We start from the raw sequence: 27,491 nt of genomic DNA on the forward strand, positions 1-27,491 counted from the left end.
CAGAGATCGGAAGCAATGGGCCACCGCAATGCAGAGTTCCCCTTTTAAATTAGTAGCGGGCGTACGGGTGGTGGACTTCGGCTGAGCTCGCGTGTGCTGTTTGGTTATGATTTCGGTGTTCTGAACGGGGTGGAAGTAAAAACGGAGTCCAGTCCTTAATTCGAAGATAAGTACTCAGTCGCGTCCACCGCTCGTGGCCAAGTCGCGGCCTCACAATCTCGGGCCTCAGCTATTGTGCAAGCTGCAGTTTTCTAAAACTTGTGGTGGTTCTGCAAAGGTTGCCCGGGTTAAATGTTTTAAATATTTGTCTTAAGAATTTTGAGGAATTTCTAGAAGCATGTGTCTTAATTGAAACCGTTTTCTAAAATTGGTTCCTTTGAAAGCGCACGGCAGATTTCCAATCTGATCCTTCGCTAGTCCAAACTTGCGCTCCATTTCTAATGACCCCGTTGTCGAAGGGTCGTGAACCTCTAACCCTGTTTCTTTTTTTCACAATGCAAGATAGAAAACCACCTTCCTGCACCCACACCTCCATTCGCCACAACTCACTGACTGTACCACGAACTACTGCTAGTCATTACCTTTCCTATTCAGTTGGCAGATGCAGCAGGGGAGAAACCACTGTCATTATAAGCCTCTGTACGAGCGCTGACATCACTTATTTCATCCTCGTGGTTCTTATGCGAAATGTACGTTGGCAGCAGTATAATCGTTGTGCAGTCGGCCTCAGCTGCCAGTACTCTAAATTGCTCTCTCGTGAAAAGAACGTCCGCTCCAGGGATTCCTATCTCAACTCACGAAACATCTCCATAATACTTGCGTACTGATTCAAGTCGTAGAAATGACAACAGCGAGAAACTTAACATCAGGATTGATGGTCACGAAGTAGATGAAGTTAAGGAATTCTGCTACCTAGCCAGTAAAATAACCAATGACGGACAAAGCAAGGAGGACATCAAACGTAGGATAGCTATCGCAAAAAGGGCATTCCTGGCCAAGAGAAGTCTACTAATATCAAATAACGGTCTTAATTTGAGGAAGAAATTTCTGAGAATGTACGTCTGGAGTACAGCATTGCATGCTAGTCAAACATGGAGTGTGGGAAAACCAGAACAGAAGGGAAGCATTTTGAGATGTGGTGCTACACATGAATGTTGAAAATTAGTTGGACTGATAAGGTAAGGAACGAAGAGGATCTATGCAGAATCGGAGAGCAAACGAATATGTGGAAAACACTGATAAGAAGAAGGGACAGGATGATAGGACATCTGTTAGACATGAGGGAATGACTTCCATGGTAGAAGAGGGAGCTGCAAAGTCCAAAAACTGTAGAGGATGACAGAGATTGGAATACATACAGAAAATAATTGACAATGTAGGTGTAGGTTGCAAGTGCTGCTGTGAGATGAAAAGGTTGGCACAGGAGAGGAATTCGTGGCGGGCCGCATCAAACCAGTCAGAAGACTGACGGCCAAAACGATAACTGATCGAAACTACCGGCAGCAAATCTATCAGCACTCCTCTCATCTGGTGGGGTGCCCAAACACTCAAGCAGCACTCGAGAATTGATCACACTAGTGTTCTATACGCCATCTCCTTTGTAGGCGAGCTACACTTCCCCAAAATTCTCCCAATAAAACTAAGCCGCCCATTAACCTTACTACTTCGCAGTACTGCACTGCTAATTGTGTATTCGAACGATATAGAAGGTGGCAGGGGTAAAATACAGGGAGCGAAAGGCTATTTACGATTTGTACAGAAACCAGATGGCAGTTATAAGAGTCCAGGGACATGAAAGGGAAGCAGTGGTTGGGAACGGAGTGAGACAGGGTTGTAGCCTCTCCCAGATGTTATTCAATCTGTATATTGAGCAAGCAATAAAGGAAAAACAAGAAAAGTTCGGAGTAGGTATTAAAATCCATGGAGAAGAAACAAAGACTTTGAGGTTCGCCGAGGACATTGTAATTATGTCAGAGACAGCAAAGGACTTGGAAAAGCAGTTGAACGGAATGGATAGTGTCTTGAAGGGAGGATATAAGATGAACATCAACAAAAGCAAAACGAGAATAATGGAATGTAGTCGAATTAAGTCGGGTGATGCTGAGTGAATTAGATTAGGTAATAAGACACAAAGTAGTAAAGGATTTTTGCTATTTGGGGAGCAAAATAACTGATGATGGTCGAAGTAGAGAGGATATAAAATGTAGACTGGCAATGGGAAGGAAAGCGTTTCTGAAGAAGAGAAATTTGTTGACATCGAGTATAGATTTATGTGTCAGGAAGTCGTTTCTGAAAGTATTTGTATGGAGTGTAGCCATGTATGGAATTGAAACATGGACGATAAATAGTTTGGACAGGAAGAGAATAGAAGCTTTCGAAATGTGGTGCTACAGAAGAATGCTGAAGATTAGATGGGTAGATCACATAACTAATGAGGAGGTATTGAATAGGATTGGGGAGAAGAGACGTTTGTGGCACAACTTGATTAGAAGAAGGAATCGGTTGGTAGGACATGTTCTGAGGCGTGAAGGGTAAAAATTGTAGAGGGAGACCAAGAGATGAATACACCAAGCAGATTCAGAAGGATGTAGGTAGCAGTAGGTGCTGGGAGATGAAGAAGCTTGCACAGGATAGAGTAGCATGGAGAGCTGCATCAAACCAGTCTCCGGACTGAAGACCACAACAACAACAACGTTACAGTATTGATTACCTACTCATAGGATATATTTCATATTTTTCTTCATGTTACTCAACTAGAATTTCCTTCTAAGTTATCTCGTATTCTCCTGCAGTCGCTGAATGGCGACAGCTTAGCAGACAGCCATGACTCGCTTCTCACCCTGACCTCAGCCCTTTTATGCATATCGAAAATTAGAGCGGTCTTTTCACACTTCCCTGGGGCACTCCCGACGATAACCTTATCTCTGATGAACACTCGCTGTCGAGGACGGCGTACTGCGTTGTATTACTTAAGAACGCTTCGAGCCACGAACGTATCCGGGCACCTAATCCGTACGCTCGGACCTGCGTGCAGTGGCGCCTCGCGTCAGACGCTACGAATACGCAACCTCCGTGGCGCCCTTCATCGGCGGTTCGCAGGCTGTTATGCGAGACACGGACCAGCTGAATCTGGCACGAGCGACGCTTTCCAAGTCCGTGTTGGTTTGGAAACAGAAACTTCTCTGTCTCAAGGAAACTTAGTGCTTTTGAGCTCAGAACACGTTCACAATTTTTCTAATAAATCGATGTCGAGGCTGTAACATTCCTGGCAATAGACGCAGCAGCACATCTACGTCAACATGGATACTCTGCAAATCACATTTAAGTGCCTGGCAGAGGGTTCATTGAACCACCTCCACAATTCTCTATTATTCCAATCACGTATAGCGCTCAGAAAGAACGAACACCTATGTACCGGGTTATGAAAAAGTTAGTATAAATTTGAATACTTAATAAACCACGGAATAATGTACATAGAGAGGTAAAAATTGACACACATGCTTGGAATGCCATGGGGTGTTATTAGAACAAAAAAAAAACAAAGTATTGCTAGACGCGTGAAAGATCTCTTGCGCGCGTCGTTCGGTGATGATCGTGTGCTCAGCCGCCACTTTCGTCATGCTTGGCCTCCCAGGTCCCCAGACCTCAGTCCGTGCGATTATTGGCTTTGGGGTTACCTGAAGTCACAAGTGTATCGTGATCGACCGACATCTCTAGGGATGCTGAAAGACAACATCCGACGCCAATGCCTCACCATAACTCCGGACATGCTTTACAGTGCTGTTCACAACATTATTCCTCGACTACAGCTATTGTTGAGGAATGATGGTGGGCATATTGAGCATTTCCTGTAAAGAACATCATCTTTGCTTTGTCTTACTTTGTTATGCTAATTATCGCTATTCTGATCAGATGAAGCGCCATCTGTCGGACATTTTTGAACTTTTGTATTTTTTTGGTTCTAATAAAACCCCATGTCATTCCAAGCGTGTGTGTCACTTTGTACCTCTCTATCTACATTATTCTGTGATTTATTCAGTTTCCAAATTTATACTGACTTTTTGATCACCCGGTATTTCTGTAGAGCTCTGATTTCCCTTATTTTATCATGGTGATCGTTTCTCCATATGTAGGTCGGAGTCAGCAAAATATTTTCGCATTAGGAGGAGAAAATTGCTGATTGGAATTTCTTCAGAAGATTTCTCCGCAATGAAAAACGCCTTTGTTTTAATTATGTCCATCCGAAATCCTGTATATTTCAGTTACGCTCTCTTCCCTATTTCGCGATGATGCAAAACGTGCTGTCCTCCTCTGAACTTTTTCGATGTACTCCGTCGATCCTATCTGGTAAGGATCCCACACTGCACAGCAGTATTCAAAAATAGGAAGCACGAGCGTGATGTAGGCAGTCTCCTTAATAGATCTGTTACATTTTGTATGCGCCCTGCCAATAAAACACAGTCTTTAGTTAGACTTCCTCACATCATTTTCTATGTGTTCCTACCAATTTAAGTTGTTCGTTATTGGAATTTCTAGGTATTTAGTTGAATTTCTAGTTTTTTTTAAAAAAATCGGTGAATATGAATCTGTATGTGTCTGGGCTATTGTGCTAATGTTCATATTGTAGGTGATCTGACTCACTGTTACTTAAATTAATAAAGTTCCTTTCCTTTCCTTATCTCCTTACTTTTTTTTAAAAAAATGACAATCTATTGGCACTGTGAGATTTCTTATATGCAGGAGTCACCTGCTTTTTTTCCAGTCCCTTGCGACTTTGTGCTGCTCGAGAGATCTGTGTTAAGTGCAAGACTTCTTCGTTCTCAAGTCTTCCAGCTGCTTCTATACGTGAGAAACGCCTAGCTCCATGACCGTGCGCTAGTCTGCACGACACCTTAATTTGTACAATCTTCGTGGGTTAAACGTGAAAATTAAAGCTTCAGCATTCAGTGCGTTTTCCGCGCGATAGCAATGGACATATTGCGCTGCCAATGCAGAGTAACTAAACATAGTTTTCCGACATGCCTTCGCAAAAGAAAACGAAGTAAATATTCCAGAATTCGAATCAAGAATAGCTGTCAGGATGAGTAACGTAGATATCCTCGGAGTAGTGAACCAACTTGACCAAAAGTAAGTCTTATGGTCCAGACTGTATACCATTCTTGCTGCAAAAATAAGATCCATAGTATCTCGGTCTTTCCTGAATGCATGTTGTTGTTCCTCAAGCGAAGGTTCTACTATCTTTGTCATTCTCATTTCTATGATCGTTTATAGCAGCTTCAAGGGGTGTGACAGCAACGTGATGCCTCTTTAATTTTCACATTTTCGTGGACTGCCCTTTTTGAACAGAACGACTCCTTTACTCCAGTTTGCTGGGATTTTGTTGTGCCTTTATATACAACCACTAACTCGGCGCAAGGGAGACAGTCCACCCTGCCTAACAACTAGTTGAGTAATTCTTGCCTGGCGCATCCACGCTGTGGGGGTGGGCATCCTCCACAGCTGTAGGCCGGTCTGAACGAAGTTCACGGAGGGACCAAGCTCCACGGGGTACAACGTGGAACCCATCTCCAGGGTTATGGGCGAGGACCGTAACGGCAGCTTCGGCAGAGAAGGAGCGGCAACCCATCCTCCCTGGAGATAATTAGAAGAGGACGCCATTGCCTTGTGGAGAAGAGGGACCTACAAAGGCTAAGGGAGTAAACCCTGAAAGAAAATCCTCACCTGTATTAGGCCTAGCAAGTCGGCAGCTGAGCAAATACATACTTCTTTCAAATCCAAACCAAGCCTCGAATGGAATTAAACACAAGACAAAGTTTGTAAATAACAATGTGGAAAATTACTGATCCTGAAACATGGAAATTTTGTATCAGCTCGTCAATAGTTAAGCGCCCGCTTTGGCGAATCGCCTCATCAACATTTTGTGTGAAGTCTTCATTCGTGACAGTAGGACATCCAGATCGTTCATCATCGTGTACATTTGTTCTTCCTCAAATAAACAGCCTACACCACTTATACGCACATTTCCATCATACACCACACCTGCACCATAAACTTCAAGAAGCTGCAGGTGAGTTCATGAGCTTTTTTTGCATTTCAGAATCGGATAAGCGAGTGCACTTCCTGATCGGCGTGATCCCTGATCGGCATGCCGAAGGACGAAGCAGTACGAGCAACCAACCAACCATCACCGGCAGAGACGTGAAGAGTAATGGCGGCCTACGGAGAGAGTGGCCGAGGGTGGCCGACCGTGAAGGGGCAGCCTGCGACGACACGACACGTGCTGCCGCTTCTTACTTTAAAAATTACCCTCGTAATAGGTAGTTTTCAACGTTTGGTCGTCAGTTCTGATATGTGCCTAATTCCAGCACGTAGCGACGTGCTTTCGGAACTTGGAGAAAAATGCTTCGGGCGAGTCGCCCACTTCACCGATTTTCAAAAAACGTCAACTCAAAATTTTCTTGGTAGTGAATATCTCTCCAATCACTCTAATTCGAGGTCGTCGCGCAAAATTATTAAAACAACTCTACAGTGGATAAGCAAAATCTGGTGCCATACGACATAATGAACACGATATTACACTACTGTCCATTAAAATTGCTACACCACGAAGATGACGTGCTACAGACGCGAAATTTAACTGACAGGAAGAAGATGCTGTGATGTGCAAATGATTAACTTTTCAGAGCATTTACACAAGGTTGGCGCCGGTGGCGACACATACAACGTGCTGACATGAGGCAAGTTTCCAACCGATTTCTCATACACAAACAGCAGTTGACCGGCATTGCCTGGTGAAACGTTGTTGTGATGCCTCGTGTAAGGAGGAGAAATGCGTACCATTACGTTTCCGACTTTGATAAGTTTCGGATTGTAGCCTATCGCGATTGTGGTTTATCGTATCGCGACATTGCTGCTCGCGTTGGTCGAGATCCAATGACTGTTAGCAGAATATAGAATCGGTGGGTTCAAGAGGGTAATACGGAACGCCCCGATGGTTCCCAACGGCCTCGTATCACTAGCACTCGAGATGACCGGCATCTTATCCGCATGGCTGTTACGGATCGTGCAGCCACGTCTCGATCCCTGAGTCAACAGATGGGGACGTTTGCAAGACAACAACCATCTGCACGAACAGCTCGACGACGTTTGCAGCAGCATGGACTATCAGCTCGGAGACCACGGCTGCGGTTACCCTTGACGCTGCATCACAGACAGGAGCGCCTGCAGTGGTGTACTCGACGACGAACCTGGGTGCACGAATGGCAAAACGTTATTTTTTGGGATGAATCCAGGGTCTGCTTACAGCATTATGATGGTCGCATCCGCGGTTGGCGACTTCGCGGTGAAAGCACATTCGAAGCGTGTATTCGTCATCGCCATACTGGCGTATCACCCGGCGTGATGGTATGGGGTCCCGTTGGTTACACGTCTCGGTCATCTCTTGTTCGCATTGACGGCACTCTGAACAGTGGACGTTACATTTCAGATGTGTTACGACCCGTGGTTCTACCCTTCATTCCATCCCTGCGAAACCCTACATTTCAGCAGGATAAAGCACGACCGCATGTTGCTGGTCCCGTACGGGCCTTTCTGGATATAGAAAATGGCCAGCACATTCTCCAGATCTCTCACCAATTGAAAACGTCTGGTCAATAGCGCCCGGGCAACTGGCTCGTCACAATACGCCAGTCACTACCCTTGATGAATTGTGGTATCGTGTTGAAGCTGCATGGGCAGCTGTACCTGTACACGCCATCAAAGCTCTGTTTGACTCAATGCCCAGGCGTATCGGGGCGGTTGTTCTGGGTACTGATTTCTCAGGATCTATGCACCCAAATTGCGTGAAAATGTAATGACATGTCAGTTCTAGTATAATATATTTGTCCAATGAATACCCGTTTATCATCTGGAATTCTTCTTGGTGTTGCAATTTTAATGGCCAGTAGTGTATAACTCGCACCAAAGAAACAGCGTATTACCTTCTGCTGGGTAGAAGCGCTCCACGGCATTCTCGGAAATAAAGCAAGAGATAAGTTCAAGCAGCCACTTACGTGCATAAAAGAAACATACAGCAGTAGCAGCTGCAGACGTTTTAAACGTCCTCGGGATAATAGTCAAAGTGGCGCGGGAACGCGGGATGGCAACGTACATCCACATTAAAAGGCTGAGATTATGCCAGAATTAACCCAGTTGAACATAACAAGCTCTGACATGAGAAATACCAAGGTTCCACAAGACTTAAGAGCATCGTAACGTGCCTCCAAGGCAGTTGTACGAAAGATTTACATTGGATTGGCTTCCTCGAATCCCCATTACGTGGCTGGGGTAAAGAAGATGGTGCAAACCACATCTTCGCCTTTTGGCGCAGCGCTGACAAGCATTACGGACTTCAGAATGGAGCACCAGTTAGTTTCATTTTCAGTTGAGGTGCAGGACACTTTCTAATGCATTTTGGTACAAGTATATTTATGGTGATGGCTCGTCACCTTTAGATGCCAAAAAGCAAAAAATAAAAGAGAAATATGTAGAGGCTGGTACGTCTTTGTTGCCTATTGGAGGATCGAAGTCATCTGACATCCCACCACTTAATTTAATTTTCTCTCGCTTTTAACAGTTTTATCACTTCCGTAAATGCTTTCATTTCACAGTATTTTCATTATTTTATTGTGGTACTTCTTTCACATTAAAATACTGATTGATGTTAACTTGTTGCCTTCCGTTAGATTTCTCGAGTACCTCTACACGTGTGGTGTTTAATGGGAAACTGGCGTAGGAGCCGATACCCAAACCATTCATCTATTTTTTTTTTTCAAAATGGGAAACACTCCAATTTCTTTTTTTGAGAAATGTGTCTGGTATGAGTGAAAATATCTAAATGTGCGAATCTTTTCGTTATTCGTGTTACGTTGACTCTCTCTCAATCGTAGAAGCTATTCCCGTTCTCAATCAAGTCTTTTTCCTCACTCTTTTTTAGTTTCATTTCACTACGCCATCCTATTATTTCACTCGAGACTTATTTATTAATCAGTTTTTGATCTTTTGTTTAAGACTATTGCAATACACCCAAATCTTACCTTACATAGTCCGAACAAAGCACGTAAGTATTCGTAGTCACAGAATAATAGAGATATTTCGGTAATATCCGAGGCCATTATATAACGTAAAATTTTCGATTAAAGAAAACTGGATAACATTTCATTAATTTTCTTGAATACTCGAGAAGATTTCTACAATTCCTACAAAATTTGACAACACAACTGAAGTTTTCCGAGCACGTAAAAGTATTCCAGAATACACCGAAAATATCTGAAAAATTCAGGATGTTTAACATCAAGAAATTCGACAACACTATTTAAATACTAGAAGTGAAAGAGATAACTTGGATTTGGACCCACATGACTTTCCAGAAAGAAGAAGAAAGGAAAAATTAAAAATGCACATTCACATACGTATAGTGGAAGGTACTAGACTACACACACAGTAATACTGACTTAAAGCATTACTTACCGAGAACGGTTCTAAATTCCTCTTTATCATCACGGTGCAATCCAATATAGGCCCATTCGGTTCCACTGTCTTTTACAATGCCTTTGACGACGTCTTCCTCCCTCTTGGAATTGATGACAACCAGATGGGCACCTTCGTTGCGACATGTTTCATTTGCTTCATTCCAGTATGACCCTCTTTTGTGAATTTTGTAATATCCGATTCCATCGTACAATTTGTAATCTGGATGGACTTCAGGAGGAACTGTTGAACAAGTAATACACATTAACATAATGCAAATACTATAGAGACGCTAACAACTTTACTTGTTTTGCAGTAATCATAAATTGTGACTGTTTTTATGCCTGTTACTATTATTATTGTTACTGGCTGATAATATTCATGTTTTTAACTGCCCAACGTGATTTGAGCGAAAACCAACACCGAATAACGCACGTGGAGTTAAATTATGATGGATATTTAGTTGATATTGGATACTCGAGAAATTCTCATGGGCCAATGTAGCAAGGTACAATTTGTGTCTGACGAGTTAAAACAATCAGAATTTCTATGGTCTATTTGTTGGATGTCGTTACAATCGCTATTGGGTTATTCAAACTAAAAGTCACTTACTAACCTAGATATTGGTAACGCAGAACACTTAAGATTCATTCGTTTCTCTGTGCTATATTTATATACACAAGGTGTTTTAAAAAAGGTGTCCCATATTCCTAGATATGTCCGGATGTAAATACATCTTCAGATATGAGCAGTACCGCGGTATGATCATCGGCCTGTTTCTACTGCGGTCGTTATGACCCCTCCCCAGCCCTCTTTCTCAAAGTACCACCTGGAAAATCTGGCTGCCATCGGATGTGGTCATACGGAAGGGACACAGATTCTTCCAATGTGTGCACGTTGTCTTTGAATGTGGAATATATCAGTTCCTTTAAACATTCTCGTAGCAGAAATCTGACACATTATGGGGGTATGAACGGTGTAGCCAAGCAACTGCGCATCGTCAATCAATTTGTTATGCATTAAATGTTAGTTACTGTCGCACGAGATGTAGAAAATGAAGAGAATGCGCGTCGTGCCTAAGACACGTATGTTGCTCTTACGCTAAGGCAACGATCTTTAATAGCGCAGGTAATGTGTCAGGTACGGACTGGTAACAAATTGTAACTGTTAAACTTCTCGATAGAATGTGTAGTCCTATGAGTTACTCAAACACGATTCCCTTGTTTGTAATGTATCGGTATGGGGGAGCAGGAACTGAATCGTCATATGCCACATCACTCATGTGTTTACATCTGACCTCTTCAACCCAGTGTGAAGCGCATGGCAAAGGGTACGTCTTTCGGTACACGTACGTTATTAGGATTTCCTCCGGTTCCATTCGCGTGCGGAGCGCGGGAAAAAAATGATTGTTTAAATGTCTCTGTGCGTGCTGTTATTAATCTAATCTTGTGCTCACCATCTCTGTGGGAGTGGTCCGTAGAGGGCTGCAGTGTATCCCTAGAGCCATCATTTCAAGCCAGTTCTTGGATATTCACAAGTAGGCTTTCTCGGTACAGTCTATATCTTCATGAGCCTGGAAGTTTAGATTCCCCAGCACCTCTGTGACACTCGCCAAACCAAACTTTGGGTATTCGTGTTGCCCGTCTATGTGTACGTTCAATATCTCTTGTTGGCCCCATTTGATATGGGTTCCACATGTTGTTGTTGTTGTGGTCTTCAGCCCTGAGACTGGTTTGATGCAGCTCTCCATGCTAATCTATCCTGTGCAAGCTTTTTCATCTCCCAGTACCTACTGCAACCTACATCCTTCTGAATCTGCTTAGTGTATTCATCTCTTGGTCTCCCTCTACGATTTTTACCCTCCAAGCTGCCCTCCAATACTAAATTGGTGATCCCTTGATGCCTCAGAACATGTCCTACCAACCGATCCCTTCTTCTGGTCAAGTTGTGCCACAAACTTCTCTTCTCCCCAATCCTATTCAATACTTCCTCATTAGTTATGTGATCTACCCACCTAATGTTTAGCATTCTTCTGTAGCACCACATTTCGAAAGCTTCTATTCTCTTCTTGACCAAACTATTTATCGTCCATGTTTCACTTCCATACATGGCTACACTCCATACGAATACTTTCAGAAATGACTTCCTGACACTTAAATCCATACTGGATGTTAACAAATTTCTCTTCTTCAGAAACTCTTTCCTTGCCATTGCCAGCCTACATTTTATATCATCTCTACTTCGACCATCATCAGTTATTTTGCTCCCCAAATAGCAAAACACCTTTACTACTTTAAGTGCCTCATTTCCTAATCTAATTCCCTCAGCATCACCCGACTTAATTAGACTACATTCCATTATACTTGTTTTGCTTTTGTTGATGTTCATCTTATATCCTCCTTTCAAGACACTGTCCATTCCGTTCAACTGCTCTTCCAAGTCCTTTGCTGTCTCTGACAGAATTACAATGTCATCGGCGAACCTCAAAGTTTTTATTTCTTCTCCATGGATTTTAATACCTACTCCGAACTTTTCTTTTGTTTCCTTTACAACTTGCTCAATATACAGATTGAATAGCATCGGGGAGAGGCTACAACCCTGTCTGACTCCCTTCCCTACCACTGCTTGCCTTTCATGCCCCTCGACTCTTATAACTGCCATCTGGTTTCTGTACAAATTGTAAATAGCCTTTCGCTCCCTGTATTTTACCCCTGCCACCTTTAGAATTTGAAAGAGAGTATTCCAGTCAACTTTGTCAAAAGCTTTCTCTAAGTCTACAAATGCTAGAAACGTAGGTTTGCCTTTCCTTAATCTTTCTTCTAAGATAAGTCGTAAGGTCAGTATTGCCTCACGTGTTCCAGTGTTTCTACGGAATCCAAACTGATCTTCCCCGAGGTTGGCTTCTACTAGTTTTTCCATTCGTCTGTAAAGAATTCGTGTTAGTATGGGTTCCATATACTAGAGCAATATTCTGGGACGGGTCACACGAGTCATTTGTAAGCAGCCTCCTTTGTAAACTGATGCACTTCCACAGTATTCTACCAACAAACCGAAGTCTACCACCTGCATTACCCACTAATGAGCCAATCTCATCATTTAGTTTCATATCCCTGCAAAGTGTTACACCCAGGCATGAGTTGGCCACGTCCAACTGTGTATCGTTGACATTATAGTCAGTGGATACTACTGTTTCCCTTCTGTGGAGTGCCCTATTGTACACTTCTCAACGTATAAAGTAAATTGCCAATCCTCCCATTAATTTGAAGTCTCATCAAGATCTAACTGAAAATTCGTGCTGCTTCTTTCACACACGTTTATTGCGTCAATTGCAAAATATCTGAGGTCGTGGACTTGGACATATTGCCGGTTCAGAGTAGAATGCATCTGAGTTCCGAACAGCAATCATTCAATTCCTAAATTATGCAAATATTGAAAAATGTGAATAAAAATACAAAGCAAATCAGCACAATGACTATACTGAAAACTGGTCTAGGCAACAGAGTAGACACGACTTCTAAAAAAATGGAAACAAAAGTGACAAAATTGAAAAGTAACATGACTGATCACAAAAGTCATATTATTTCTAGAATTAAAGCAAATAGCGCTATCTAGAAAAGTGAACGATTAATCTGAAAAGTTAAATGATTGATAGCTATAATGATATGATTAATAACATCAGTGAACTGAGTATTAGGTTAAGAGATATAAAACGTAAACAGAACGAATGTATTACAAATTTTAGTGTGTCCGTGCGTTCCGTTGGGAAACAATTAAGTGAACTTCAAAATCATGTCACAAATATTTTCCCTAGATTCGATTCAGAAGTACAAAGAATGGAAAAAATTATCGAACCTATTACAAAGATGAAAATACTGGGGTCAATTTCAGTAATGGAAACTGGACTTCATGAAGTAATGTGATTAGAAATCTGAAAACTGTGAAACACCATTAATACGAACAAAGTAATGTAGATTCTTCTGAAAAACTGTAAATGAATACGTACGGAATGCATGAAAATACTACGTCAGAAATCTGCAGCAAAGTGGAATATTTGCAACAGTAATAAAGGAGAAAAGTTGGGTCCACAAATAGAAGTGGAAATTTGTCCCCCAGAGGACTTTAGCAAGAACTGTGAAAGAATTTTACCTGCGAAAATGGGTAACCGGAGAAAAAAAATCAACATTGTTGTTGATGCTCTGCCCAGTACCACAAAAAGGTGGGGCTTAATTTAAATATACCGTTTATCGTCACTGCTAGGACGGACATCGAGAATGAGACTGGTGTACCAGCTTAGCAATACAGATCTTCCCGGTTTTGTGTCCACACAGCATACGGCGTAGACTTGATATCATTTGGCAAGGTTCTTTGACAGCGTAATCTAGGAGGGAAGTGTACACACTCCAGTTGTCTAGTTGTGCTGACGTTTCAAAAGCTTTCTGTCCGCCAACATTACCTAGGTACACAGTTTTTCTCTTGCCCTTGGCTTTTCCCTCAGTTTGCTACGGTAGCTTTGTGTAAGCGCTGTTGGCGATTCTTGGCCTTCGCGTTTTCGCTTATTCCAGTCTGTGCTTTTAGACTTGTGCGCGGTTTTTACAGGTTTTTACAGTCGACGCCTTCGTACTGTGAGGCACTCGCCATTTCCTCAGAAACCGACACGTAGCAGTCCCTCACCTGGATTTTGCATAATTGAAGTGGTGACCAACCTGACTCATGTGCGTTTAAGCTCCTAAAGTCTGATGAGTGGTTTCTGGAGCCTCGGCAGTGTCAAATAACACTGCAGGAACAAAAGCAGGAGCCGATACTGCTCCAACAAGAGCAACAGCACGATCAGATGCGACAGCATCTGCCGCTACACCAGGAGCAGTACCTGCTCAAACAAACGCATTGCTGATCCGAAACGTAAGCGTGCAGCCGGTATACTTGCGTGGCAGTCTTCGTCACCATTCGCTGTGTCTGACGACACAATAGAGAGGTGGAGAAACCACCTGTGTAGATTTATGGTGTATTGCTAGAAAGTATACCTTTTGAGGGATGGGGAAGATGAACCATGGTTTAATAGCCGAGTTAGAAAAGCGCTACGTAAACAAAAACCACTTCATCCCAAATGCAGGAGAAAAAAAAAAAAATAAAATGGCTCTGAGCACTATGGGACTTAACAGCTATGGTCATCAGTCCCCTAGAACTTAGAACTAATTAAACCTAACTAACCTAAGGACAGCACATAACACCCAGCCATCACGAGGCAGAGAAAATCCCTGACCCCGCCGGGAATCGAACCCGGGAATCCGGGCGTGGGAAGCGAGAACGCTACCGCACGACCACGAGATGCGGGCAAATGCAGGAGAAGTAAAAATCTAGCTGACACACAAAAGCTGAACGAAGCGAAAATGAGCGTAAGGAGAGCAACGAGGAAGTGTTCAATCATTTTGAAAGTAAGACGTTTTCAACGGACCTGAGTAAAAATCCTAAGAGATTCTGGTCGTACGTAAAATCAGTAAGTGGGTCAAAATCGTCTATTCATTCTCTCAGCGAAAACGCCGGCACCGAAACAGAAGATAACAGAGAGATGGCGGAAATACTGAATTCGGTCTTCCGAAATTGTTTCACCGCGGAAGATTGTAACACTGTCCCCCTTTCATTCGTCGTGCGATCGTCCAAATGGCAAATATTAAGATAACCAATCGCGGAACTGAAAAGCATCTACAATCGCATAGTAGTGGAAAAGCCAGGCAACGTTGATTTATCAGCGGCTAATCTTCAACAACTGGAACGGACTTCTGAGAAAATGAAGACCAATAAGACCCTACCCAAACGGTCTTTTCTAAGGCCACTTGTGATGATGTCGATAAACATTGAAGGAATATCGAGAGACAAAGAAGTTTTATTATCTGACTTGTGTAAAGAATATCAATGTGACTTCCTCCTGATTCGAGAAACTCATCGGGGCAGTACAAGTCCCACACCCAAAGTAGATGGAATGAAGATGATCTTGGAGAGACCACATGAACGATACGGTAGTGCCATCTTCGCCAGGCCACGAATTAGAGTCACTTCTGCATCATTGACTGACAGGCAAGACATAGAGATATTAACTGTTCGAACTCGTTACCTCTGTATACAAACCCCCACAATCGGATTTTGTCTTCACTGAGCCTGGCAATTTCAGTTACCAAGACTTTAATTTTGTGTTGGGTGATTTCAACTGTCAGATCACTACATGGGGCTATAAAGAAACTAACAGCAGCGGAATGGAACTAGAGACCTGGGCTGAGGTACACGATCTACTGCTCATACATTACCCGAAACTGCCAAGCTCCTTTAATTGTGGCACATGGAAGAAACGGTACAATCCCGATAACATCTTTGTTAGCAAGAAACTCGCTGGCCAATGTGGAAAACTGATTGGGGAGCCAATTCCCCATACGCAGCATCGGCCCATAATTTGCACGGTCAATGCAGTTGTTAAGCCTGAACAAGTTCCTTTCAAAAGAAGGTTCAATTTTAAAAAGGCCAATTGGAAGAAATTTAGAGAGCTCATTGATGCAGAAATAACAAAAATCCCTCCACAACCTGAGATGTACGACTCTTTTGTCAAACTCGTTCAGAAGGTGTCTAGGAAAACAATACCGCGAGGATGCAGAACACAGTATATTACTGGACCTTCTGAGGACGCAAAGCCACTTCTGGAAAGATACCAGAAGCTCTTCGATAACGACCCATTTGATGATGAGACACTTCTAGCAGGCGATGAACTCATGTCAGTCATAGCTGAGAACCGCAAAGCCAAATGGTGTGACCTCATGGGGAACCTGGACATGAAGGTGAACAGTAGGCGGGCTTGGAAACTGTTAAAGAACCTTAACGGTGACGCCACAAAGTCAAAAGATAAATTTACTAACGTCACGGCAGACCAAGTCGCCACTACACTCCTTATGAATGGCAAAACCCACGGCACAAAGTACCAGGAACCATCAGCACGTGATCCGGCAGAGGAAAGTCATCACCTCAAGGCACCATTTACAATGTCAGAACTCACTGCAGTCATTTCCAGCTTGAAGATTAACAGAGCTCCTGGTATCGATGAACTTAGAGTGGAGCAAATTAAAAACTTTGGCAGTAATACCCTACAGTGGCTGCTAGATTTGATAAACGCATGTGTAGAAAGGCTCCATATTCCAAAGATGTGGAGGAAAGCCCGAGTGGTTGCACTTCTGAAACCGGGGAAGGACTCTGATGATCCAAAAAACTTTCGACCTGTGTCTCTTTTATGTCACTGTTTTAAGATCTTGGAACGCCTGACGCTAAGTCGCATAGAAAGCGTCCTGGAACAACAGATCATCCCACAGCAGGCAGGTTTCCGACCAGGCAAAACGTGCTGCGGTCAAGTCCTGAACCTGACCCAACATATCGAGGATGGGTTTGAGAGGAAAGAGATCACGGGAGTAGCATTCATAGACCTTTCAGCTGCATACGATAGTGTAAACCATCGGAGGCACCTTAGGAAAGTATATAATGTGACAAGAGACTGCCATGTAACATCACTGATAGGTACTTTCCTGCATAACAGGAGATTTTTCGTCTGTCTCCAGGGCAAGAAGAGCAGGTGGAGGAATCAGAGGAATGGCGTACCTCAGGGAAGCGTCCTCGCCACAGCTCTGTATAATATATATACAAGTGACCAACCAGTGCCAAGCATCACGCGCCAATTTATGTATGCCGACGACACTGCAGTTGCAGCCCAAGGTAACAATTTCATGGATGTGGAGGAGAAACTAACCAGTACCTTTGAAGCTCTCTCCCAGTATTATGAGGCAAACCACCTAAGGCCGAACCCTTCCAAGACGCAGGTCTGTGCATTCCATTTAAAGAACAGGGAGGCAAATCGTGAATTAAATGTAATATGGAGAGGTGAACGTCTCGAGCATTGTAAAACGCCCAAATATCTTGGTGTCACTTTGGATCGCACACTGACCTATAAACATCATTGTAATGCCACAAGGGAAAAAGTTTCAACTAGAAACAATATCATCAGGAAACTAACCAGCGGATCCTGGGGTGCAAACCCGAAAGTCCTGAGAACTTCAGCCCTTGCGCTCAGTGTGTCAGCCGCAGAATACGCCGCTCCAGTATGGTCTGCATCAACACACGCGAGGAAAGTTGATGTCGCGGTGAATGAAACGGCACGGATTGTTACCGGATGCTTGAGGCCAACCCCAGTGCACAAGATGTGCTTAATCATGGGGATCACACCGCCCGACATACGACGTGACATCGCTGCCGAAGCCGAAAAAACCAAGCAAGAAAAGGAAGAATTTGCTGTCACGTACCCGAGCCCTGGAAGGGTCGGCTGCAGAGAATCGTTTGAAAAGGTGGGAAATCGACCTGAGAAACCCCCATAAAGATGTAAAAGTTGAACTGGCGCCTGGTGGAGACCTACCATACACAGTCTGGAGAACGCTAACCGTATGAGGGTGGAAGTGCCAAAGTGCAAGACAAACCTGCAGCAATGGGGTTTCCTAAAAGAGAATGAGAACACTCTCTGTCTGTGTGGTTCTGTCCAGGATCCTCGACACCTGCTTATCTGTCCGTACTTAGACCAGCCCTGCACAATGGATGACTTATGGGAGGCAAATGACAAGGCCATATTGGCTGCTGATTTTTGGAAGTCTGAAGTCTAGTTCCGGACACGGAAAGTAAGTAAGTAGGGCCAGATGAGATACCTAAAAGATTCTATACAGATTATGCGAAAGAACTTGCTCCCCTTCTAGCAGTAATTTATCGTAAATCGCTTGAGCAATGAAAGAAACCTAACGACTACAAAAAAGCGCAGGTCATTTCCGTTTTTATGAAACATCTTAAGATAGCTACATACACAATTATAGACCTATATCTTTGACGTCAATCTGTTTTAGACTTATGAAACATGTTTTGTGCGCAAAAAGATGACGTTTTTCGAAAATGAACATCTCCTCTACAAAAATCAACATTGAGTTTGGAAACTTAGCTCGCTCTGTTGGTCCATGAGATTCACAGCGCAGTGGGCAACGGCGCTCGGGTCGATGCCGTGTCCCTTGATTTCAGTATGGCAATTGACATCGTCCCGCATTGCCCTTTAATGAAAAAAATACGAGCTTATGATCGGAGTAGACTTGCGATTGGATTCAAGACTTTCTTGTAGATAGAACTCAACACGTCATTCTTAAAGGAACAAAATCGGTAGGTGTAAAGCTAATATCCGGAGTACCAGAGCGAAGTGTGATAGGACCGTTGCCGTTTACAATATATATAAATGATCTAGTGGGAAGCGCCGGACGCTCTTTAAGGCTATTCGCAGATGATACAGTTGTCTATACCAAAATAGCAACGCCAGAAGATGAGCTGCAGAGAACTGATGAAAGGTGCAGGCTCCGACAGTTGACCCTGAACGTAAATAAATGTAACATACTGCGCATACATAGGAAAAGAAATCCACTACTGTACAGCTACACTATTGACGACAAACAGCTGTAGACAGCGTCTGCCGTAAAATATCTATGCGGAACTATCCAGAGCGACCTTAAGTGAAATGACCACATAAAACACATAGTGGGAAAAGAAAATACCATTCATCGGAAGAATCTTAAGGAGATGTAACTCATGCTCGATTCTTGAGTATTGTTCATCATCTGGCGTTCCTATCAGGCAGGACCGATAGAGGAGATACAGAAGATCCAACGAAAAGCGGCGCGTTTCGTCACGGGATCGTTTAGCTGGCGAGAGAGCGATACGGAGATGCTAAACATACACCACTGGCAGACGTTACAAGGTAGCCGTTGTGCATAACGGAGAGATTTACTATTGAAATTTCCGGACAGCAGTTGTCAGGACGAGTCGGACAACATATTACTTCTCCTCACATACATTTCACGTATTGAGCAAGAGGAGAAAATTCTAGAAGTTAGAACCACTACAGAGGCTTACCGACAATCATTCTCCTCACGAACTATTCGTGAATGGACCAGGGTTGGAGAGATCAGATAGTGTTACCAAAAGTACCCTCCGCCACGCACCATATGGTGGCTTGCGGAGTATGATGTAGAGTAGATGTAGATGAAACATGTCAGACAAGAGCATCTACATCTACATCTACATACATACTCCGCACTCCATCATACGGTGCGTGGCGGAGGGTACCTCGTACCACAACTAGCACCTTTTCTCCCTGTTCCACTCCCAAACAGAACGAGGGAAAAATGACCGCCTATATGCCTCTGTACGAGCCCTAATCTCTCCTATCTTATCTTTGTGGTCTTTCCGTGAAATGTAAGTTGGTGGCAGTAAAATTGTACTGCAGTCAGCCTCAAATGCTGGTTCTCTAAATTTCCTCAGTAGCGATCCACGAAAAGAACGCCTCCTTTCCTCCAGAGACTCCCACCCCAGTTCCTGAAGCATTTCCGTAACACTCGCGTGATGATCAGACCTACCAGTAACAAATCTAACAGCCCGCCTCTGAATTGCTTCCATGTCCTCCCTCAATCCGACCTGATAGGGATCCCAAACGGTCGAGCAGTACTCAAGAATAGGTCGTATTAGTGTTTTATAAGCGGTCTCCTTTACAGATGAACCACATCTTCCCAATATTCTACTAACGAACCGAAGACGACTATCCGCCTTCCCCACTATTGCCATTACATGCTTGTCCCACTTCATATCGCTCTGCAATGTTACGCCCAAATATTTAATCTACCTGACTCTGTCGAGCGCTACACTACTAATGGAGTGTTAAAAAATTACGAGATTCTTTTTCCTATTCATCTGCATTAATTTACATTTATCTTTATTTAGAGTTAGCTGCCATTCTTTACACCAATCACAAATCCTGTCCAAGTCATCTTGTATCCTCCTACAGTCACTCAACGACGACACCTTCCCGTACACCACAGCATCATCAGCAAACAGCCGCACATTGCTATCCACCCTATGCAAAACATCATTTATGTAGATAGAAAACAACAGCGTACCTACCACGCTTCCCTGGGGCACTCCAGATGATACCCCCACCTCCGATGAACACTCACCATCGAGGACAACGTACTTGGTTGTATTACTTAAGAAGTCTTCGAGCCACACATATTTGGTAATCAATCCCAAATGCTCGTACCTTAGTTAGGAGTCTGCAGTGGGGCACCGAGTCAAACGCTTTCCGGAAGTCAAGGAATATGGCATCCATCTCATACCCTTCATCCATGGTTCGCAAGATATCATGTGAAAAAAGGGCGAGTTGCGTTTCACAGGAGCGATGCTTTCTAAAGCCGTGCTGATGCATGGACAGCAACTTCTCTGTCTCAAGGAAATTCATTATATCCGAACTGAGAATATGTTAGAGAATGGCGCAACAAACCGATGTTAAGGATATTGGTCTGTAATTTTGAGGATCCGTCCTTCTACCCTTCTTATATACTTGGTTACTTGGTTAATCAGCAGCAGTAGTAGTAGTTTGAACGACGTCATGCAAGAGCTGTGTCCGCACGGAAACCTTGATTCATCAGCATTGCGAAATTTGCTACATGGACGTTTCTGCCACCAAACGGGTATTGTGGAAGCGAGTTTAAAGTGTAACCAATACGGGGAGTGTGGCGAACACTCTTATGCGCCCCAGACAGCGGACTGGCCAGGCCACGCCCACTAGTGCGCAAACTCTGGTGTTCTATAGCTGAGCCTTCAATCAGATAAGCAGTCGTAAGATTAGCGAAAGACAAGCAAGTCCACTCTGGAACTTCGGAATCATCCAATCTGACTTAAAAGCACAACCGAAATATTGGTAAAACGTCTCTGCTGCAAAAAGACGTTTTCCGATTGTTGGCAGATATCTCTGCTCTCCGCCACGCTTTCATAACTTAGGTCCCCGCATGGCACCCAGAGTGTTACTCCTGAGCAACGAAGCGTTTCTTACTCCCAATAGATTTCAGCAGACGCAGCCTAGCCAAGCGTTTAGTGATTTCGTACGTTTCTCAGTCAATACGAAAAATTCTGCCACTGCGTCGGACATTTCACTTGGGAACAGGCACACAGACAGACAGAGTTCTGTTTTTCTATGTGCAGCGTATGACAAAGACCGCTCAGCCTCGTTGTCTAGAATGTTGGACGCACCACGAGCGTCCCCAGTTTCCACTTCTTTTTTTCGGTGTAAGCTGCAGTTTCTCAAGCAAGGCACATGGTAATAGTGTGCCAGGGTAGGAAAACAGCATGGCAGGCCAGAGCAACTACATCAATGCAATGCATAAACTGTGTGCGTAACACCTGTGTGACAGGTGCTAATAGGAAAGAATGCACGAACGATTTCCGAACACTGTTCCAGCGGATGGTTAAGAACAGGCACAAGTGAAACTTGGAGAAACGCAAGTTCTTTGCACTGTTCACGCAGTACTTGGTGTAGATCTTAAGCTGAAAATGTAACACTCTGATGGTAATTGCAACCTTTTCTGGAAAAAGTGAGCTACTATGGAAAGTTCATCCCTCAGGCAGCTCACGTAATACGTCCACTGAAACATATGAGGAACAGTGGCATTCCGTTTGTTAGCTTTCAAGAGTGTTACAAAACATTCCTGCAGTTGACTCAACACCCGAGGATCGGCTAGTGTGTAGCGACGTTCACAGCAGAAAAGCTGCAGACCTTTGCAGCCCAAATGTCACGATATGGAATTGGAACCGTTCTATACCATAAGAATGTCGATGACACAGTGCGTCTAAGACTAATAATCACACTAAAATTACTCACAAACTAAGAAGGAGGCAATGGTAATTGTGCAGAACATGAAAAATTTCCATCTTTCACCATATGGGGTAGCGTTCCAGTCACTCACTATAACAAAATCCTCATTCCTCTTTACGGTCCGTTCTCATCTTCCAGACAAAACGGCAGAGCATTTGCAGCGTTGGGCACTACCCTTCAGCAGTTATCATTATGACATTCTTTTTCGTCCCACTGGACAGCACGCAAACGCCTCGATATTGAATTTCGACTCCAGGAAACAATGTGCTTTCCCTGGAGCAGACTGTGCACCACGTCTTGCTAGATTTCCCGATCACTGGTAGAGACATAGCAGTAGCTACTAATCAGAACTCCCTCTTGCACAGAGCACTGCCAGCAGAGCTAAAATCACAGCCAGAATGGCTCCCAAAAGGATCAGAACCGGCGCTGTGAAATCATTTTGCTTAACGTCGTTAAGGGAGCAGTACCTTTGTCTACAGAGGGTGCCGAACGTCGCGTCGCTGGTCCACTTCCGCTCAATGCTTGCATCTTTTACTTGCTCTGCAGCGCGATATATCGAGGAACAAAGCTATACCTCGATGGCATGTTTATCGGCCAGCAAAAGACAGCACACACAGCGCACACTGCGACGCTTGTGCACACAACCAGCCGCTCCCAGCCAAAAGTCTTTTAATATAGCTCTGGCCTGAGCACCCACTGCAGAGGGTGCAAATCGGCTTTGGCGATCTTCTTCAGGTTGCAACGTGATTGTTGATTGTGGGTACATTGCCCAGTTTTTCTTACAAGGGAACCTCCCCATCGCACCCCTCTCAGATTTAGTTATAAGTTGGCACAGTGGATAGGCCTTGAAAAACTGAACACAGATCAATCGAGAAAACAGGAAGAAATTTTGTGGAACTATGAAAAAATAAGCAAAATATACAAACCGAGTAGTCCATGCGCAAGACAGACAACATTAAAGGATAGTGTGAGCCAAGGAGCGCCGAGGTCCTGTGGTTAACGTGAGCAGCTGCGGAAGGAGAGGTCCTTGGTTCAAGTCCGCACTTGAGTGAAAAGTTTAAAAAAATGGTTCAAATGGCTCTGAGCACTATGGGACTCAACTGCTGAGGTTATTAGTCCCCTAGAACTTAGAACTAGTTAAACCTAACTAACCTAAGGACATCACAAACATCCATGCCCGAGGCAGGATTCGAAACTGCGACCGTAGCGGTCCTGCGGTTCCAGACTGCAGCGCCTTTAACCGCACGGCCACTTCGGCCGGCAGTGAAAAGTTTAATTTTTTTTATTTTCAGACAATTATGAATGTTCAGACACTCACACATAATCAACTTCGCTCTGCAAAATTCCACGACATGTTCAGATTTGCTTGCACATATGAAGAATTTGACGGTCTACACACGGAAAAATTTGAAAACGTTAAAAACATATGTTTTGACATAGCACACGGAAAACTGTGCTACTGTGAAACTATTACCTTCATTTGTTGCAGTTTATGTGACAAACTCTTATGTTTTCATCACTTTTTTGGGAGTTATTATCACATCCAGAAGAAAACCTTCTCGTTTCGTAAGCTCTTTTCTGTTTATTTTGTTTTATTATTATTATTATTATTATTATTATTTGCGTAACAACGCATATACGAAAAGAGCCGCGAAATACCTTTTAGTAATGCTGTGCCATGAAGTTCTGTATAATCATTAATTCTCAACAAAACAGAATATATTGTATTCTTATTGTTCTGTATCTGGCTTTCTATTAAAGGAACATTTTTCGTTACTGTAACTCACTATAAAACTCAACATATCTTCCCTACTTTATAGTTATTGAAAATGTTAATGAAAATTACTTTGTTATGAATACTGATGTTACAGTTCGCAATGATTGTTCAACAACAAAATTTTGCAGTGGATTTTTGTTATCAGTAAAACACCAATAAGTACCACGACTAGCACAAGAACATGACACTATTATCTGAGAAAAATACGTTTTTTTTACTATAAGGTCAGCCAGACCAGAACTAAGCACAGCAAGATTCCTATTATATTACGAAGGTAAATTATATTTTTTGTACTGTTAGTAATATATTATCAGCAGCCCGCGTCAACCTGCAAAACACATCATAAAATCTGCTGCTCTGCTCTGCAAGTCCGGAAGCTGAAAGAAATAATTTTATTTCACTATTACCTTCCCGCTTCTTTGCGGTATGATAGATTTCATTTAATGCAGTTTGAATACGCCGCGGCAGCGGCTCGTTCGTTCGTAGCGTAACTCTGCCCCACGGATAATATTTAAATAACTGAAAATGTCTTAAAGGGATGGGATAATATGCCAAGCAAGCTGCTACAAATAATAATGCAAGGTTTCATTAAATAACTCTATTCAAAACATTTAAATATGTTAATTATTACACACCTTTAAAATGAGTACGTAATGGCGTACATCTCTCAGTCTCGACAAAAGAATGCTACGTTAGCATACAATACAACGTCACAGGCTATCCTACTCACGTAACTCCAAGAAGAAGACAGAGAAATTAATGTTCGTTCTGTATTATTTATACTAGTTGCATATTCTCATCTTTGTTTGATATTTATCGTCTGTGGCGGTTTCAGTACTCGCCGACCCAGATATTATCTAAAATAAATAATAAAAAAAGTACATAATTCCATACAATAACAAAACATGATACACAATGTTTTCTCTTTATCACATAATATGTCTTTTGCTAAGAGACGTTACAACCTAAATCGGGCAAGGTAGAAGAATCTTTTTACCCATTCGCCAAGTGTACAAGTTACGTGGGTGGACAACATATTCCTGTCATGTGACGCACATGCCGTCACCAGTGTCGTATAAAATATATCAGACTTGGTTTCCTGTGGAGGAATCGGTTGAGCTATGACCTTGCGATCAAATGTTTTCGGTTCCCATTGGAGAGGCACGTCCTTTGGTCTACTAGTCGCGCGGTTTTGCGGTGCGGTCGCAAAACACAGGCACTAAACTTATTACTGTGAACAGAGACGTCAATGAACGAACGCACAGATCATAACTTTGCGAAAATAAAGAAAATAAACTATTCACTCGAGCGAAGACTTGAACCAAGGACCTCTTGTTCCGCAGCTGCTCACGCTAACCACGGGAACCACGGCTCTCCTTAGCTTACAGTATCCTTGATGTTGCTTATCTTGCACATGGACTACTAAGTTTGTATATTTTGCTTATTTTTCTCATAGTTCCACAGAACTTCTTCCTGTTTTCTCGATTGACCTGTGTTCAGTTTTTCGAGGCCTATCCACTGTGCCAACTTATAACTAAATCTGAGGGGGGTGCGATGGGGAGGTTCCCTTGTAAGTATTACGGGAGATACCCGTGCTCTATGATTTTATTCACAAATGGTGTGCCGTGTACCATATTATCCGACAATATACTCCCCAGTACGAAATCCAATTCACGCCTTAGCCCATTTTGTTGTTTGTATTGGGGAGGGAGATGTACAGGGTGACACACGGGAGACGGACGGTTTTTAATGAAATAATACTCAGCCAATTTTAAAATTAATGCATGTTTACTTACACAAAATCAAAGCTCATTATTCGCCATTTTAGTTAACAAAGTTATTTGTGAAAAATAATGTCGTCAAGATGATGTCCATCATTTCGAATGCAGGACTCACGTCTCTTCTCAAAATCCTCCATCACACGGACTAAAATCTCTGCAGGGATGGCAGCAATTTCTTGAATTATTGCATTCTTCAACTCGTGCAAATTTCGTGGTTTGTGGTTATAGACACAGTTCTTAAAGTAGCCCCCACAGAAAAAAGTCACATACTGACAAGTCGGGCGACCTGGGAGGCCGAGGAACATTGCCAAAACGTGAGATGATCCGGCCAGGAAACGTGCGTCTAAAAACTGTCATTGAAGTGTCTGCAGTGTGCGATGTTGCCCCATCCTGCTGGAGCCAAACGCGTTTTAAAGGGATTTGTCGTCTTCTTAGTTCTAGTTTCAAGAGTGGTTCAAGCACACAAATGTAACGAACCGAATTAACAGTAACTGTGGCCCAAAAAGTAAGGTCCAATAATGCCAACAGAGCCAAGAGCACACCAGGCTGTTACTTTTTCTGTGCGTAGAGGACGCCGGTGGATAAGGTGTGGGTGCTCTGCAGCCGAGTAACGTAGGTTCTGCTTATTCACGGTCCCGTTTAAATGAAAATGAGCTTCATCGCTCATCAATAAAATTTCATTTTCATTCGATCCCCAAATCACTTGCATTCTGTAAGCGAAGTCTTCTCGTAGAGCAGAATCAGTTTCCTTAAGTTGTTGGACAATGAGCATTTTATAGGGATGTAATTTTAATTCTTTATGCAAAATTCGTCTAACCGATCCACTATTGATTCGTAACTCACTAGCACGACGTCTAGCTGACCGTCCTGGGCTTCTGACTGCCGCTCGCCTCACCCTTTCAACATTTTCTGGTGTCGTTACTCTTCGTCTCGGGCCAGGATGCTTCTTATCCAGTATGTTTCCAGTTGATCTGAAGTTTTCCACCCATCTGAGGATTATGTTACGGCTCGGAACAGCTCCATGTCGACAGACATTAAACCGCGCACGGAACAATCGCTGTGTACCAATAATAGACTGACCACTTTTCACGAAACTGTCATAGACAAACACTCGACGTTGCAAGTCCCACTGCTCCATAGTGACTGAGTAAATGAAATGGCGTCTTGTGTGGATCAGAACTATCCCCACCACGACCACCTCCCACCACCGCGCCCTCAGTACTACGCAGTTCAAAACCGTCCGTGTGTCACCCTGTACTAGGGTAATCTGTGCAGCTGTGTTATGCACATCGCCAGCGTCAGCAGTGGTTAGTGAGCAGGGGACACAGAACCGAATACCAGATTTGGTTCAAACGTGAATTCATTGCTTCGACCTACATTCATTATCGTAGATAAACTTGAGACTTAATATGTCTCTGGAACATATAATTTCACCTGATTAATGCCTCCATGTTTGTTCCGGCAGAATTTCAGGGGTTCTGCGAAAGCAAAAGGATTACAGCACGACCACTGCCCCCTTCCACTTGTTGTCAGTGGACAAAGTTGTCAGAGCGTGCAGGACGCCAATGAGGAAAGCTCAGGTGTCGATGTCATCTGAAGGAGGCTTAACAACGTTTCTTGTAACATACCGAGGCACCCCAGTCGACAGTCAAAGCCTGGCTGAGGTCTTTCACGG

At 43.3% G+C, this 27,491-nt stretch overlaps 1 protein-coding gene across 1 annotated transcript in view; it reads right to left on the reverse strand.

Annotated features, from left to right (window-relative positions):
• Positions 1 to 27,491, reverse strand: part of LOC124717260 (hemolymph lipopolysaccharide-binding protein-like) — a 74,315-nt gene that overhangs the window by 15,028 nt on the left and 31,796 nt on the right. Inside the window, exon 4 of the mRNA XM_047244066.1 lies at positions 9,508 to 9,750. Coding sequence (XP_047100022.1) covers positions 9,508 to 9,750 — 243 coding nt within the window. The remainder of the gene's footprint in view (positions 1 to 9,507; positions 9,751 to 27,491) is intronic.

The sequence above is a fragment of the Schistocerca piceifrons genome, chromosome 9, assembly GCF_021461385.2.
Source record: "Schistocerca piceifrons isolate TAMUIC-IGC-003096 chromosome 9, iqSchPice1.1, whole genome shotgun sequence".
Lineage (NCBI taxonomy): Eukaryota > Metazoa > Arthropoda > Insecta > Orthoptera > Acrididae > Schistocerca > Schistocerca piceifrons.